Source organism: Apostichopus japonicus, chromosome 10 (assembly GCF_037975245.1).
Source record: "Apostichopus japonicus isolate 1M-3 chromosome 10, ASM3797524v1, whole genome shotgun sequence".
NCBI lineage: Eukaryota > Metazoa > Echinodermata > Holothuroidea > Aspidochirotida > Stichopodidae > Apostichopus > Apostichopus japonicus.
The window spans coordinates 2,789,237-2,806,016 of NC_092570.1; the positions used below are offsets into that span (position 1 = coordinate 2,789,237).

The 16,780-nt window shown below is 38.1% G+C and overlaps 2 protein-coding genes across 2 annotated transcripts in view; one reads left to right on the top strand and one right to left on the bottom strand.

Moving 5' to 3' along the window:
• Positions 1-3,038, top strand: part of LOC139975348 (uncharacterized) — an 8,817-nt gene extending 5,779 nt beyond the window's left edge. The window contains exons 6-8 of the mRNA XM_071983231.1: positions 728-808; positions 1,293-1,414; positions 1,738-3,038. Coding sequence (XP_071839332.1) covers positions 728-808; positions 1,293-1,414; positions 1,738-1,866 — 332 coding nt within the window. The 3' untranslated portion in view covers positions 1,867-3,038. The remainder of the gene's footprint in view (positions 1-727; positions 809-1,292; positions 1,415-1,737) is intronic.
• LOC139975347 (uncharacterized) lies at positions 1,869-16,346 on the bottom strand. Its single transcript, XM_071983230.1, has 8 exons — positions 16,090-16,346; positions 8,700-8,901; positions 7,633-7,814; positions 6,749-6,883; positions 5,813-6,019; positions 5,409-5,489; positions 4,645-4,766; positions 1,869-3,977 (listed from the first exon to the last, which is right to left on the bottom strand). Exons 1-8 carry the CDS (start codon positions 16,214-16,216, stop codon positions 3,846-3,848), a joined length of 1,188 nt encoding a protein of 395 aa, XP_071839331.1. The 5' UTR covers positions 16,217-16,346; the 3' UTR covers positions 1,869-3,845.
• Between the last annotated feature and the right edge of the window lie 434 nt (positions 16,347-16,780).

Consider the following 16,780-nt stretch of genomic DNA (forward strand, 5'->3'; position numbering starts at 1 on the left):
TTGCTTAGAATGTTGCACAGTCTGTGAAACGCCAGATCAATGGCATACCCACTGCTCGTCCATGTAATATTGGGGATAAACTGCATATGAACAACTTTCCAAACAACCAAAAAGGTCATTAATGTTGTAAGATATCATAGTGTTCATGTTCCTTGAAAAACAAGAGTTACGACTTCAGCAAGTTTAAATGTGACATCACAGAGCCACATTATGTCTTCTTTTTTTTTGGGGGGGGGGGGTTCTTAATGCTTTATCTAAACTATTGAAGTTGATAGCATGAATTATTACTGGTTTTATATTAATGGTTTAAAATGTTTACAGTCACCTTGCAAATATGATTGGAAATCTGTACGGAAGTAAACGTTTTCAGCTCCTTATGACGTCATGACATTGCATATAGTGACACATTAGAGCTCCCTCTCGCCCTTCCTCATGCCCCGCGGCACAACGTTTAGTGCCTGATATCTCCCAAGAGTTTGCGATACATACGTAAGAGAGTTGTTCATGTCAAGGTCGGTGTCATATAAGCAGTGCGACATGTCGAGAGCCAGGGTTTGGTCCACGGACAATTGTTGTATCACTGTGCCGCCATTTTGAAGCCAGCATTATTCATTAGCATATATTACGTGTATAGAAACACAATTACGACGAGGACGAAATTTATAGTCCGGTTTCTTCATTATCAACCCCTCTCTCTCCACCTCTCTCTCTTTCTCTTTATCTTCAGGACACCGTCACATTATTGCAGGATCATCCTACTATCTCAGCGAAATAGGGGTCACTCTGAAGGAAGAATTCGGACCTCAGGGTATGTTTTACGTGTATAATATGTCCATTAATCGGAAGCATGCAGGCTTATAAGCGGGCAGATGTTTTGGTGCGGGGATTGCTGTGATTCGACACCATATAATGTGTTGGCGGTTTGAATATTGTTTTTGTAATTCGTTGTATCTCTGGCTAATAGGTACATTGTCATGATTGTGTGAGTTATTCACCACACAATAGTACAAAATAACACGTTGTTTACACCTTTGAGGTTGAATGCATGAATGAACCTTTTTACAAAGTATTAGCAAAAGCATATATCCACAATAACACTTCATAATAAACGAGCTGTGCAAAATGGTTTTTTTTTTTGGGCATTTGTTCGTAACCGAACTGTTTTTGTGTGTGTGGTTGCCATTTGACTTCAGTAATGATATGATGATTGTATATATGTTATAAGTATTGCTATATTTATTTAAATCTAATAGATTTTTTCTTCAATAATCTATTTGTTTTAATCTCGGCAGGTTACAAGCCGACAAGCCGAAATGTCCCTAATTTCTTAGTAATCATCGGCAGTTGGTTCAGCGCTGAAATGAAAGTCTTCCGTGCACTGTTGGGAAAAGTCGTAGAATTCGATAACACACGGGTTAGTACAGGAAAACATTATTACTGCGGTCGAAGATATTGTGCAAGTATATACTCTATACACTATAATGTATCGCTTTTAGTTTTGTGCCTACACATCTCCTTCAGAACGAAGCCGTATCAGTTACATCGTGAAACATCGTAACATATCTCTGATTACCCGTTTGGCGTTCCATGTTAACGTGTAGACAAAATCAATTTTTGTTTTGTTTTATTCTCTTCACTTCTTTGTGCACTATAAGCAGCGCGTAGTCAATTTGCATATATAGGTCATGCAGTGTATGGGTCAAAATGTAAAGCAAATTTGTTTGCTTTTATTTACAGATGAGAGAAGTTTTAAAAGTTGAACCACGCCCTCTAAAAGAAACCGTCGATGACATGGCGTATTCGTTAATAGAGAGTGGAAAAGTGGAGAAGACTGCAAAATACAAAGGGAGATCATCGCAATTGTGATACTAAATTTAATATAATATATTTCATGATAATTCATTTCTTAATTAAGTTAACATTTTGCACTAAGTATTCAAGACCTCAACAAATGATAGTGTCATAGGCCTACCGGTATACTATCATTTTCGGTGAAAATTTTAAATAACGTACTAAGCTAATTTAATTACCATATTGGCAGGGCATTATATTCCGTCCGCTGCTGTACATAATTAACGTGTCTCATAATCTTGAAGCGATAAAATGGCCTGCATCACTAGATACCGTAACCGATATGCCGTTACCGATATACGGTTTTAACACATTGGATTTATTTGTATGTAGACCATATGATATTCAGCTCATCACAACGAGACCTTTTTCATTCTCGATATGAAAACACATCTGTTATGGAACGTTATGTTACCAGGGAGATATTAGAGATGAAGAACCAACGAAATATTGAGCCTTTAAAGTAACAGAATGGAGAGGGCGCTGTACAAGGAGAGAGGACGTTGTATCAGGAGAAAGGGCTCTGCCTCAAGAGAAAGGGTGCTGTATTATAGAGGGTGCTGTATCAGAAAACAGAGGGCGCTGTATCAGGAGAGAGGGCGTTGGATCAGGAGAGAGGGCGCTGTATCAGTAAAGAGGGCGTTGTATGAAAGGAGAGCATTCTTTCTCCACCCTCTAACACCTCCCTGATGTTATATGTCCATTGCTAATATTAATTGAAGCTGCATTTACTTGTTCCAAAAAAAAAAATACTATGCACTTTTAAGTCGATGTTAGTACGTTCCATTTTTAGAATACAGGATTGAGTCGAATGGTTTGTATATTTGGGATACATGTCTGTTACGAATAGAACCAGATGTTTTATGAAAATTATACGAATCTGTTTTTCAATACTTTTGCCTCAAAAATGAAAAGAAGAAAAAAATGTATTATGAAGGAATATTAAAGCAACGTGTGTGTCTGTGTTATTTTTGTCTTCAATCAATTCAATAACAAAAGTTAACTACAACAGAGTTTCTCCGACAAATAAAGGGGATGGGTGGAGTGGGGGTGATTGCGACTACTTCATTTTGGAAAATATTCTACCTAGGCAGTGGCAGTAAGTCTATATATTGTGAGATGCAATACTTCACGGAAACTGACAATTCTCAGATTTAGTCTATATAATAAGGCCATAAGTTAACAAATTTAATAATATAATGAAGTTGTTGTTGAACATATGCAATGATCAATGATTTACAACATAGTTAAGTGTATACAAGTAAAACACGTATTCACATACGGGATTGATGAACTATTTGCATGCATGGGGTAGCAATTATGCTTGTGTAGCGCAACCAGTATAGTCAAATACTATTCAGTTCAAGAAGCTGAGGGATATTCTGATCAATTTACCTTCCTTTCTTCCTGCTGTAACATTGATCCCCCCCCACCCTCTCCCTCCCTCCAACGGTCCCCTGCATTGCAGCATACACATTAACGTCTATACATGTAGGGCCTACATTGCTTTAACAAAAGTCTTTGCAACATCAATAATTGCATTAAAGATCATCAGTTTCCCGCCCGAAACAGAAATGCTAGATTTTTTTTTGTTTTTGTTGGAAAGTATACGTTCTCATAGTTTGTATACATGTCCTCAGTGTAGATAAACAAAGTTTAGTATACAATAGTAAAATGCTTGTTCACCCCACGGTCAGTAATGTCTTCCAATCGTCGGTGGTTGTATTATTTGGAGATGTTGGGTCATTAACGACATGACCAAATAATTATCTATAGATTCTCAAATCCAGAAGAAAATACCCTGTTCTTCTCTCTCTAAGATAGCTTATAGACGGGTTCCCTATCACTCCGACATACCTCCCTCTTCTAAGAATTCGACTGGTAATAATTTATCGTTCAGGAGATGGTTACAGCGCCAGAGGCCCTTTCCTTACCACTAGCTATGATGACGTCATAATCGTCATGAAAAGGTAAATATAACATCTTCACATATTTCACTGTTTGTCCGAACTCCTTCCTTTGTACTGAGCCTTCTTTTCGATATATCCGTTATCGATCAGCGAGTAAGCCATATCGACTACTCCCTTTCGAGTGTCACGTGGTTTTATGCCAAGCTCTGTCTTCAACTGTAAATTAGATAAAAGAAAGCTCCTTGATGTAGATATTGTATAATTTTCAATAAACTAGTGAAATGATTATTCGATACTATAGCCCGTCGAAATTGTCAGCATTTTTTCGTATTTTTGTTATAATGAATTCACTTCTCCAAATTAGAGGAGTCCGATAAATGTTTTGCCTTACTTCTTTAATCTTTCGGGGGGGGGGGGGATATATATATATAGCTTCAAGCCACAGCTGAAAGTGTCAATTGAGAAAATCGTATCATTTGAAGGGAGACAATTGTGTGGTGAAACATATAAGACAGTGGCGTAGGAAGGTACTTTTGAGTGGGGGGGGGGGCTGAAGACTGATGGCCGGCCTGGGGGTGGGGTCTAAGGGGAGGGGGTGTCATTTCCAGGTGGCCTCAGATGCAATTTGGTGCAATGTAGCACACTTCAACACCCACTCCATTTTGTAAATAATTTTGCATTTTCACCTGGCCTTAGATGCAATTTGGTGCTCCAAATGAGATTTTTTTTTCTCATTTGGAAATGAAAAAGGGGTTTTCTGACTTTCGAAGCGGGGCGGGGGCGGAATGATACATCCGCCCCTCCATATTTTTCACTGGGGGGCTGGCGCCCCCATCCCCCCGGATCCTACGCCCTTGATATAAGAAGTAAAAGTTGTCTATACCTTTGTGTTGTCGTATTCACAGATCACACCCCATATGATGTTCATTGTTTTAGCCGTGTTGTCAAAGAGCGACATCAGACTAATGAGAAATCGTGGCGCTATTCTTGTATAAATTGAGTAACCTACGGAACGGATGAAAGCATAGTTTTATTTACGTTTTGAGAATAGCACTTTTTTCATTCATTAAAATGTACGATGGACGTATATAGCATCTGACTATAAAGAATATTTAGCTTAAAATGATGAATCATGATTCCAGATGCTATATGGTTACTGCTAGGTATCGCCCGAACACAATATGTATTTCACAACTTGAAATGTTGCCAATAGTTAAAAACGTTTATCTGGGCGATCTCTTTCCCCGTCTGGCTGACTAATTATTAATTTAGTAACGGTACTTTGCCGCTAGTTATGAGAATTTTTACTGACTTTAAACCGACGCTTGGTCCTTGGAAAAAAATCGAAAAAGGCAGAAATAAGATGTAATTCATGTGAATAATAGACAGAAACGCTCTGGCATCTATTAAAATGACGTATATCGAGTCAAACCATCAAAAGAAGAAAAAAATCTTTTTTTGTGGAAGATGTAGAGTTGAACAAAGAATTGTGCATAGCATGCAAATGTAAGTTGTTGGAGGTTACAATCTTTCTAATGTGTTGTCTTTCATTCATAGATGGACGCATCATGAAGATATTGCGTCTTTAAATATTTCGTCTCAGCTCACTGGCTGTAATCACGTGAGATGACTAGCCTAACCCCATACCTTGCGGGTAAAACTCATCTGAGAGGATCTTGCAAACTTCCGAATAACCGAGTATTTTATCAACGATTAGATATCTTTCTCCTGACGAGATCAAAAGAAAGGGGGAAACAAAGAAAATACTGAGTCATTGTTTTTATTTAAGTTGAGACTTTGATAACAAACCGGTTCCATAAGTCACCTTTAAAGCCGCATTTTTACGTCGAGTTTATATATTTTTGAATCACGATGAGTAAACACTTGCGGTTATCAACAGTATGTAGGTTAAAACGTTTTCATAAACTGACACCGGCAACCCAACCCCCCCTTCACCCCCTCCACTACACCTCACTACCCACCCCTCTTCTATATTAAATTCATACCTATACTCTTTCAGGATTTCGGAAAGGACAGAGATGACATCTTACCTGGAGCTTTGGGTGACGTCATACACTGTACGTGTGCATCTACGACGTCGCGGATGTCGACAAACGTGAAACTGACGTCTGGTACCATCAGGTCACCACCTACCATAACACGTTTGATAATATCAAGACTCGTGGATACTTGGTCAGTCAATGTAGGACCAATCACGTACCCTGGAAGTACCGTGCAAATCTCGAATTTGTCCTTATCTGTAAAAAAAAAGAAAAAGAAGAAGAAGAAGAAATAATTAGTAAAGTTAGAGGAATAGTCTAACAATCAGACAGCCACGCAAGCAGACAGATATGAAGAGGAGAGACAGAGAGAGGGACAGACAGACAGATATATTGAAAGACAGAAACACAAACAGAGCAATATGCAGTTTTTCAGTAATAAAACGACCTTTTACACAAATACTGTGTGCTATATTGTTGCTTAGGTCTGTGGTACGGCTCGAATTAACCAAATTGCTGTCAGTGTCCCTACCACTTGCCGTAAAGCCCTTCAAAAATCAGAAGCAACAGCTCCTTCAATCAGGTTGCCATAGTTACGCTCATTATTATCTCGATCATTAATGTTTATGACCAGAGATTAATCAAAGCTCAACAATTTTCTGAAACTTGCCATGAGCCATATTTGCGACTGAAAACAGCTATTAAGCAGATAAGTAAGAAAAGAACAAATCTATAAAAGGGTTGTACCAAAGGTTAGAAGAAACGTTTCTGTTTTTTGTTTGTTTTCCCTCACTTCAGTAAAAAATGCCTTCATGCCTTTTCAAAATTCCCCATTTGAAAGGTTAATACTATAGCTATGGTGTCCAGCCATTTCAATGTAAATCCATAAGGCAATTTACTAAATTGTCCCAAAAGATTTGCCTTGAACCTTTTGTTTCTTTCATTGGAAAGCCAGGTTATAGGCTGTGTTGGGTAAGTTATACCTACCGGAAAGTTTCTCCACATATTCAAAGGCGGCCTTTTCCGCCATGAGTTTGCTAATGCAATAAGGCTCGGCTTCCGCTCCTCCGTGACTCGGGTCCGACCAGTCATTTTCATTCAATGGCTTTGTTGTATGATTCACTGTGGATGGGAATGTCACGGTAAGTCTTATAGCCACTCACAGGACATTGAAGCAAACTTGACACTCTATGACATATAAACTTCCATCGTGCAGTCTCGTAAGTTCAAGTTAAATGTACAACAAAAACATGGATTAAATATGGCGCATCCATAATTTTGACAAATCATAGAAATTAAGAATAAACACTGCATATATATATATTTGACAATATATAACGTTTCCGTGCTATGGTTTCAGTATATAGTTTGCTCCCCAACCCACTCCTCCCTAGCACCCCCCCCCCCACCCCAACAACATAAACAACTAAGAAATAAAAAAATACGCGTGTGTATTATATTAAAAACGTGTGAACACTGCACGAGAAAGAGGAGAGAACTCTGTGTTAAACCAGGTACATATTCAGGCTAGGGCACGAGGTAACCCCCCCCCCCCTCTCGCTCACTATCCAATCCCAATCCACACCAATGCGGTTTCTCCAATCCCAGTTTGCCCACACTACTCTATAGTTATGCGTATATTTTACTTATAATGATGTTGCATGTACCGTGCTGATGGTGTTGTTCGTACAAACTACTGAGTGCAAAGCCATAATATTGCAGACGACATACCTTGCCGAATTTAATGATCTCACCGCGCATGTTACAGGAAAAATGTGTTAAATTATCTGTTACCCTTCCCCTTCCTTGCCCGGCCCCCTGCCCCGTCCCCCTTCCCTTCCCCTGTCTTCGGGCCTGTACATAATACGTACTTCCAACGGCTGCTATCGAACTGGTTACCACGACTCGTTTGATGTTCCCATCTTGCTTACAAGCTTCGAGGACACTAATCGTCCCATCGACGGCCGGTCGGATCACCTCCTCGGCATTCTTCGGCTGCACGAAGGGGAATGGACTGGCGGTATGTAGCACGTGTGAACAACCTGAGACTGCACTGTATAGACGAGTAAGGATAAAGAATAATTCCTAGCGCTATAGACATGTTATATTTATAACAACAACATTTTAATAATTATCATACCACTTTAATCTTTAATTAAACAAGAACAGAGAGAACACTTTTAAGCCGTTTCGGGGACATTATAGGTATAGTCCACAAGTCCCGAGCTGGGCCGCGGTCCCTCGGGACCAATATTCTGGGGCACACGAGCAAGTTTTGCAAAACCAAATATATGCGGTCCCCAGAACCCTATAATTTCAAAACAATTTTGTTTTCTATGCACCAATAAATCACCTGAAACGATGAATTAAATTAAATGACAGAAAGAAAAATCATATTATATTCCGTAGTTTGTATATTGTTATAACAGATGGGCAATGGACGATTAGAACTGTTTAGTTCTCTCATATATAAGTTATACACTTTCGATAAACATGCCGTTATTTACAATACATAATCTTGACATCTGCGTCACATGAGAATTATGTAGTAACACACACATTTTCATCATATACACTATATATAGCGAATGCAGCCACGTTCTGAACCCAGTATATTGAAAATACCTTAAAACGTTACAGTGCCAGACATTCCTATCTGCCATGTGCTAATTAGGCACCATATGCTTGACCCCGCCCCTTTTTTTTAAATTTTACACATTGTATTAACCGACATATAAAGTGGATCTTGTGAGGGAACGTTGAAGAATGCCCTTTAACCTTCGGACCCCTTAGCCGTGAGACCCATTAACCTTGGGGCCCCCTGAACTCTAGACCCGTTTACATTGGGCCCTTAGATCTTCGAGGCCCCTACAGGCACTGGCCTCGTCTGCCCATTGATAAACCTAGAAGGATAGCAGTACTAGACATTAATATCTACCTTTTCCACGTCTCTGGTTTCATAAGATCTGCTTCTACTAGCTCCAACTTGCCTGGTTTTCCTTCCGCCATTGATTTGAGCGGTTTCACCTTGCCAGGGTTTTTAAGACTTCTGACTGTCCCTCTTACGAGGTATCCTTTGTTTAGTAAGTCATTCACTATTCCAGTTGCTACATAACCTGACGCACCGGTAACAAGTACCCCTGAAAATGAGAATAAATAAATAAAGAAAACAAGAATTATTAGCTTATTATAGGAGACACAATCCCATCTGTAACCGATAGTTTAAATTGTAAAGAGATCGATGTAATCCGTAACTTCCCCAGAAAGGTAAGAATTTTGTATTCCGTTTGGGATGTATCCTAGATTAAAAGTTGTGTCTGAAAATGGGGGAGGTGAGGCAGGGGGGGGGTACTACAGTTTTGCAGATCTTTTATGTTATAGTGTCAGTAAATTTTTGTATACATCACTAACTACTAATTCTGAGCATCGTAGAGAAACTTTTTTTTTCTTTTAGTTTCTAGTATGTTCAGATGAATTGTACAATATTTATACCAAAGTATTGCGCTAACTTATTGATCGTTAAACTTAAACGTACTTAAACTTAAACGTATATATTGTTAACTAAAGGAATTGTTGTCATCATTTTGTTTACTCAATTAAGCTACCAGTGTTGTAATTCAAGCTAGGGCGTAGGAACCGGGGGGCTGGGGGGCGCCAGCTCCCCCAGTGAAAAATGTGGAGGGGCGGAAGTATCATTCCACCCCCCCCCCCGCTTCGCAAGTCAGAAAACCCCTTTTTCATTTCCAAATGAGAAAAAAATCTCATTTGAAGCACCAAATTGCATCTAAGGCCTGGTGAAAATACAAAATTAAGTTTACAAAATGGAGTGGGTGTTGAAGTGTGCTACATTGCACCAAAGTGCATCTGAGGCTACCTGGAAATGCAAAAAATTCCAAATTCCCTCCCCCAGGCCGGCCATCAGTCTTCAGCCCCCCCCCCCCACTCGAAAGTAACTTCCTACGCCACTGAATTTAAGTAAAGTACTTGTATTCGAGTTTCAAGCACTTCCGAGTACTTGAGTTTCCGAGTACCAAAGTACCATATAGTTTGAGTAGTGAGTACTGCCTTTTAAGTTCCAAGTACCGAGTACCAGCGTCCGAGTACAACATATTAGAATGCAAGTACCGAGTATAACATCGAGTCCCTTTTCTTCCGATTACCTTTCAAAAACTTTTGATTTATGAAATATTACTGCTCCCAGTCGAGGTTATTGTTAGCAAATGATATATTATAGTTTGAATGTGATGACATTGCTCGGATCTAGTTACTGTTTGTCACCTTTAAAATGTCTCTTTATGATACTGGAATGACAAGAGTGACAGTAGTGAACAACTTCCTGATGCTTACAAACTGTATTACACACTAGTAGTGTTAGACTGTGTTAGCCTGTTAGACTAGTAGTACTGCTGCAGTTATGCTAAGAATTGTTCGGTATTTTAGAAAACATACATCACTCATACGTTATTCATATTCGTGCAGCATACACGTCAGGGGCGTCGGAGCCGGTATGGCAGGTCCGGCGAACGCCGGACCAGTATTCACGGAGCAAAATAAAGAAGTAAAACAAAAGTAGGACTAAGAAAAAAAAATGGCAAAAAGTAAAGAACCAAAATGAAACGAGCAAGAAGCCTATATGTGACTACTCTGGCATGGCAGGGGTCTTGTTTTCAAGCTCGGGAAGTGCCATTTCCTGCAATCTGGGAGGCATTTTTTCAAAATTTTCTTCATTACGCTACGCGCCAACCATGGTGGCGCGTGGCCAAACGTCCCCCGATAATTATGATAGATGGCCACACTCTGATCTGCCGTACCAAACCAAAATAGTTTCCGACGCCCCTGCACGTGCATGTAAAGAAATGTCCCCCTAAGACGGAGCCTGGGAATGGAACCTAGGCCACATAGCCCAACGACTCAACCTACTCTCAACCCTTGTCCCCTAGTTACCCTCAAGACTGTAGCCGTGATGCATGATGCAACGATGCTATGTCAGAGTATCACACGTCCTTTTTGAAATGGAATAGATAGGCCGTGAGCGACCTGTATACGGTGTACTGTTTACACATGATCGCATGATCTTACCAAAGTCTGAGAAGAAATACATATTGAACTTAGTAATAAACTAGGCTGCATGTATGATACTACTGGCTAGAGTAGAGACGCTCGGCATGATGATAGCAAAAGCACAATCATAAAGTCATACGATATAGAATGCCGCCAAAAGGACCGAAAGATTATGCCTCGCTCTGTCGTAATGTCAGTTATATGACACTTTGTTTGCATAAGTACTCGTAAAATACCCGTCCTGATCGAGTTTCAAGTACTTTTATACGAATACAGGTACGAGTTATTGAGCATATATACATACACAAACACATACAGATATATATATATATATATATATATCAATATATACATATATATATATATATATATATCTATATATATATATATATATATATATATATATATATATATACCTATATCTATATATATATAGACATGTCTGTGGATATATATATATATATATATAGGCTATATATATATATAGATATATATATATATATATATATATATATATATATATATAATTGAAATCGTAATGAGTTGGAAAATCAAGAACAGTGAAAAACTTCCAGACTCCACCGGGATTCGAACCCGGGCCTCCCGCTTTATATGCGGACACCCTAACCACTAGGCTATGGACGCTGATTGTTTGTCCAGAGGTTCGGAACCGGTAAGGAAGGTCGTAATTTCACTGTCGTAATTCCACTGTTTGTCACCTGTATCGAACAATACTAGTTCTGTTTTAATTACATATTTTGCCTTACTCTAGAGATCAAACATGATGCTAACCAACTCGAAATCATTTGTGATTCCTAAAGCCGGATCTCGAAAGAGATACTTTGAACAGACTTTATGTTAATGAAGTGGAGGTAAACGACAAAGGCAAATGAATATATATATAATTGAAATCGTCATGAGTTGGAAAATCAAGAACAGTGAAAAAACTTCCAGCCTCCACCGGGATTCGAACCCGGGCCTCCCGCATTATATGCGGACACCCTAACCACTAGGCTATATAAACCCATCTCCATGACAAAAAAGCAATAAACATTGTCATAGCTAAAGACAAACATAAGCAAATGAAGCACACGATGACGATGTCCTATTTTGTAGACTTACTTGATCAAGTGTTTCTCTCTATCATTTAGATCAATATAATGATGGTTTGATGGATTACGTCTCCTCCGGAGGTCTGGTTCAGCGAGACCACTATAGTAGTCATGTGTAAACACTCTTGATATATTATCTTAAGGTTGGTTAATGAATGCTTATCACTGCTCCATGGAACCCATTGTTACACTTTATTAGCTTAGGTATTCTAATTTTAGTTTAATTAAAGTCCAGAGCTATTAATATTGATATCATGTAAACACATCATTTTCTGTCAGTCATTGGTGGTTGTTATAATTATAACCGCGTGATACCGTTACTGTATATACTGTATGGGCAACTCATTCAACTGCACTAAAGTATAGGTTAAACATATACACTAACAGTAACACTATACGACATTTCCTCTCCACTGTGTCATTTACAGGAGAGAGCGTTACCCCAAAGAACAGCGGCAAGTTTAGTTGTCAGTATCAGTTAACCGTTAAAGTCTCTCATGCACAAAAAAATACGCGCGGTAGAGTATGATACGCCACGACCAAAGAGTTACCGTAGCCGTTCAGTACCCTTCGGAATATCATATTTTTCCTGACTTTTACATCCACCACCATTACCCCCTCCACACACACAAGCATTTAAAGTGGACAAATAAACGTCTCTACCCCCTCCCTCCCCCTTCTCCCTTACAAAAACACAGTCTAGTGCACATGCTCTTTCATCCATGAAGCCTGCTGGTCTGGCATAAACACACACGTCAGTTGTTAAACAATGGAACTCTATCCTAACAAGCTGCGCATTTCCTGTAAGCCTAACCATCTAACTCATCACACAGTAGTCTGGAAAGCTGCCAACTCTTCAGTAAATCGGTTTCATATAGATGCGTTTATAGTTGCCGTCAAAATGGTAGGATTTTTGTCCCCCTGCACTTATGCTGCATAAAGTGCATTGGACAGAATGACTTGCTCGAACCTATAGCCTCTTCCGTTCTAGCTAATGCCAAGTCTGTGGTTCTGTTTCTACACTTTCCTAGAAATGATGAGTCATACATAAATGCACGTGTTTCGCTGTTTTTACATTAATTTACTTTCTATATCATTTCACTTGCTCAGTTCAATAAACTACCGGTTAATTAAATTCTTGAGTTGTTTCATTTCTTGCAAATATATTTACCCACGTTTGTATATGCTGTATGGTCCATTTACCAGTCACCCTGATGCGAAAGTAATCTATCATTTTTGTTGCAAAAAGTTGAATTGACGAGCTTATATTTTTATGATGCCAATTGTTTTAACTAATTATCATATGATAACTTATAATGTGCAGCAAAGTGTTGAATTCTTCACTTGTTAATTTAAATAGATTTATGTTTTGTTTTTTATTTGGCAATTTGTTAACATATTAACTTTAATCATTAATCATTTGTTTGAAAATAGCTATCTATATTTACCAAAAAGTTAGAAAGTTTAACATTTTGACGGCACCTAAACGTTTCCGTAGCCTAATTCTAATTGTACATATTTTTTTTAAAAGATTAAAAAATAAACAGTCCATGTCAGTCGATGTCGGATCTCGCAGATATGTACGTGTCTACGCAACACAAAGAATTACTTCATGAGCGCGTTAGCTGAAATCAACATATAATCTGACATTGTAGACGAAACTCATAATTTAATAAATGACTGTTTACTTTGGCCTTCGCCCTCTCGTCGTAAGGTTGTTTAAAGCAATCCTAGCTTGTTGAGATTTTATATTTAGCTTTGCTCGATCATTGTCTAAGTCATTTCATTTTATTGTTCTCATTTTATGTGCTATAATACTTAAACAAACTTGCAGAAGTAGTCTTCTACACGTTTTTTTTTTTTAATTGAAAAGTTGAAGTTTTGATGAACGATATATAGAATAAAATAATTAATTTTAGGATACGACATTTTTTGTGGCCGACAGTTTTGCCAAAGTTTAAGAGTCATGTATTGATCACCATTTAAAAATAAAAGTAAAATCGATTACACAACGACAGAATATTTAACGAATTTTGGAAGCAATTTTTTTTCTTTAATATTCTTGAAAGCGAACCATGATAATTATAAGAAATAGTTCAGCAATGGAAATGAATTGACAATGAAGGCAGTGGAATGATCGTAATAAAAAAATCTACTCAATAAACTGCTTTAAAATGTTCACCCCCGAAGTTCGAACGCATATAGCATGATACGGACTGCGTGTGTTTATCTATACCCATTCCTCTGTACGCAAGCCATGCTAACGAATCAATTTAACCATGATGGTTCATATCTTACTTTATGCTGAACACTGTGCATATAGAAGTAATCTAAATATATATATATATATATATATATATATATATATATATATATATATATATATATATATATATATATAGCCTACATACATATATATACACTGTGCCTATAGAAGTAATCTATATATATATATATATATATATATATATATATATATATATATATATATATATATATATATATATATATATATATATATATATATATATATATATATATGCTAAATTCTTAGAGTACTTATTAATTGGAAAATGAATTAATCTCCCCTAAGATAGTCAAAATAGCCAAAATAGTCAAAAATAAATGTATAGCGAGTGTTGATAAGGATGATCTTTGAATATAGCGTGGGTTCTCAATATAGGACTAGAATGAAAAAAAAATAAAAAATAATTAATGTAAGGTAAGAAAAAAGGTTAACTTTTTGGCTCTTAAAATTATCATGGAAACTCGATTTTTTTTGTGTGTAATAGTTGATATCAACGGTATACTTATCATATAAATTTTACTGAAAGTGGGCGTTCAGCTACTTTCACAAGGTTTTTGATCGAGTTGATATCAAGTTATTAACCTGTAAACAGGATCCATGATCACGAGGCATGTATTTGCTTAATCCACTTCCGTTTGTGTACGTATATCAAAGAAAGCCAGCATTTCCAAGAAACAAAGAATGGAATGTGGTTTAATTATTATATATTATGCGTAGGGACATCGGGCTAATGGAGCCGATTTATTCCCTGCAACTTTGGGACGTGGGTTCAGTATGTTTCTGTACCCCCCCCCCCCCATACCACTTCCATCCTCCTTCCAATGCACTGTCGATGCTAGATTCTTTGAATTGCTAAAAGGTACCATGTAGGCAATATTAACATTTTTAGTTGGTTATACCCCATATTCCTTCAAGTATCGAGAATATATTAATTAAAAACACAAAATACTTAATCATATGGCCTAGCCAAGTTATCAACACACTAAAGATAATTATCTGTTAAAGTCGAGGCCTGCTTCGGCACCTATATAACCAGGCGCGTAGCCAGGAATTTGCCAATGGAGGGGCGAAAATGTAGGCAAACTATCAGAGTCGTACATTCGGCATTGCAAACTATCTAAGCGTAGCGCCACAAGTTGGCGCGAAGCGTACAAGAAAATTTTGGCTGAAAATGCCTCCCAGATCGCTGGAAATGGCACTTCCCAGGCCTTGTAAGTTGCATCTTAGCATTTTCTCTTTTGAAATTACTAGCGATATCATAAAAACATTTAAAAAAAAAATACTCAAGGGGGGGGGGCGGCTGCCCCCTTCGCCCCCTCCCCCCTTGGCTACGCGCCTGATTATAACCTATGAAAAATGTATTTAGCTTTTTGTATATACTAAAGACACGTAGCCCGAAATTGTATCAGCAAAAACAGCTATAAGACAGGAGAAATAGATTTCTCATTGCCGTGCTGCAGCAGAAATAAGAGGAAAATGGGGATATATACAAATGGATACAAATGGAAGAAGATGAACAGAAAAGGCTGCTTAAAACAAATTGATAAAGAGGCAAGAAAGGATGGCAAGAGGAACTGAGGAGAAGTACGAAGAGGGAATCGCAGGGTGGTGCGTTATTTTCATTCATGCTAGGCTGACAGCTGTCGAGACAAATAATGTGGCTGGTGGTATAGAAACAAATGAAGGAAACGACTGGATTACAACCAACTTACAAGACGAATAAGGAAATAATTGCAAATAGCAAAAAGAGAAATCATGGGAAAAATAGGAAAATTGTGATTTGTCCTGTAGAAAGAGAATCGAAACTTTAAAAGAGGTATAAGAAATAATAAGTTTTAAGTACTCACTTTTAACTTCAGGGTGTTTAGAGGATTCCATTGTGTAAGTTCTAACAGCTAGTCTCGGACTGTTTCTCCTTTTGGCGTGGTTGATGTGTAATCTCAGAATGATTGATAATCCTCTTTGCCAATTCATTTTGGCTTTGGGTTTATTTTTGTTTTCACAAATAATGTAGAAATCTAAAAATAAGTCTCCGTGACCGTCCTTCCACACGAGCCTCCGCCGTTATCGTTTAGCTTATGGTCTACGAGGGTTTGACGAGACGTTAGCTCTGCGCATGTCCTTATATATGCCAGCATTGTGTCTCTTCGTCGTGGCAAAGGTTCATCTTTAATCTACTTGCCGTAATGTAAATATTACATCATGCACCACATGAAATAGCTCTATATATTGACATAGCTATCAACTGAAATATTTACATTATTTATTTTATTATTTATTGCTACAGTGGAAATGTCAATAACTCCATGATCAGACTGGTACCGTTTATAGAGGCAAGGTGTCTCAATTGTACGTGCGACAAATTTAAACAAACTGAATGCACTTAAAAGTCACCCTGGATTATCCGAGCTACGGCAGTGTTGTGTTCTCCTTCCCTCCCCTACCTCCCCTCCCCTCTAATCCCCTCCCATCCTCTCCTCTCCTCTCGTTTCCTCTCGTCTCCTCTTTTAAAAACGAGGCTCTTATTAAAGCGGCTCC

What these genes read in the sequence shown, in the direction of transcription:
- LOC139975347 (XM_071983230.1), bottom strand. Translation starts at nt 16,216, where the DNA reads ATGAATTGGCAAAGAGGATTATCAATCATTCTGAGATTACACATCAAC. An exon ending in AAACCAGAGACGTGGAAAAG is followed by an intron (nt 7,815 to 8,699) that starts GTAGATATTAAT and finishes TCGTCTATACAG; the next exon opens with TGCAGTCTCAGGTTGTTCAC. An exon ending in GACGTCACCCAAAGCTCCAG is followed by an intron (nt 5,490 to 5,812) that starts GTAAGATGTCAT and finishes TGATCTCGTCAG; the next exon opens with GAGAAAGATATCTAATCGTT.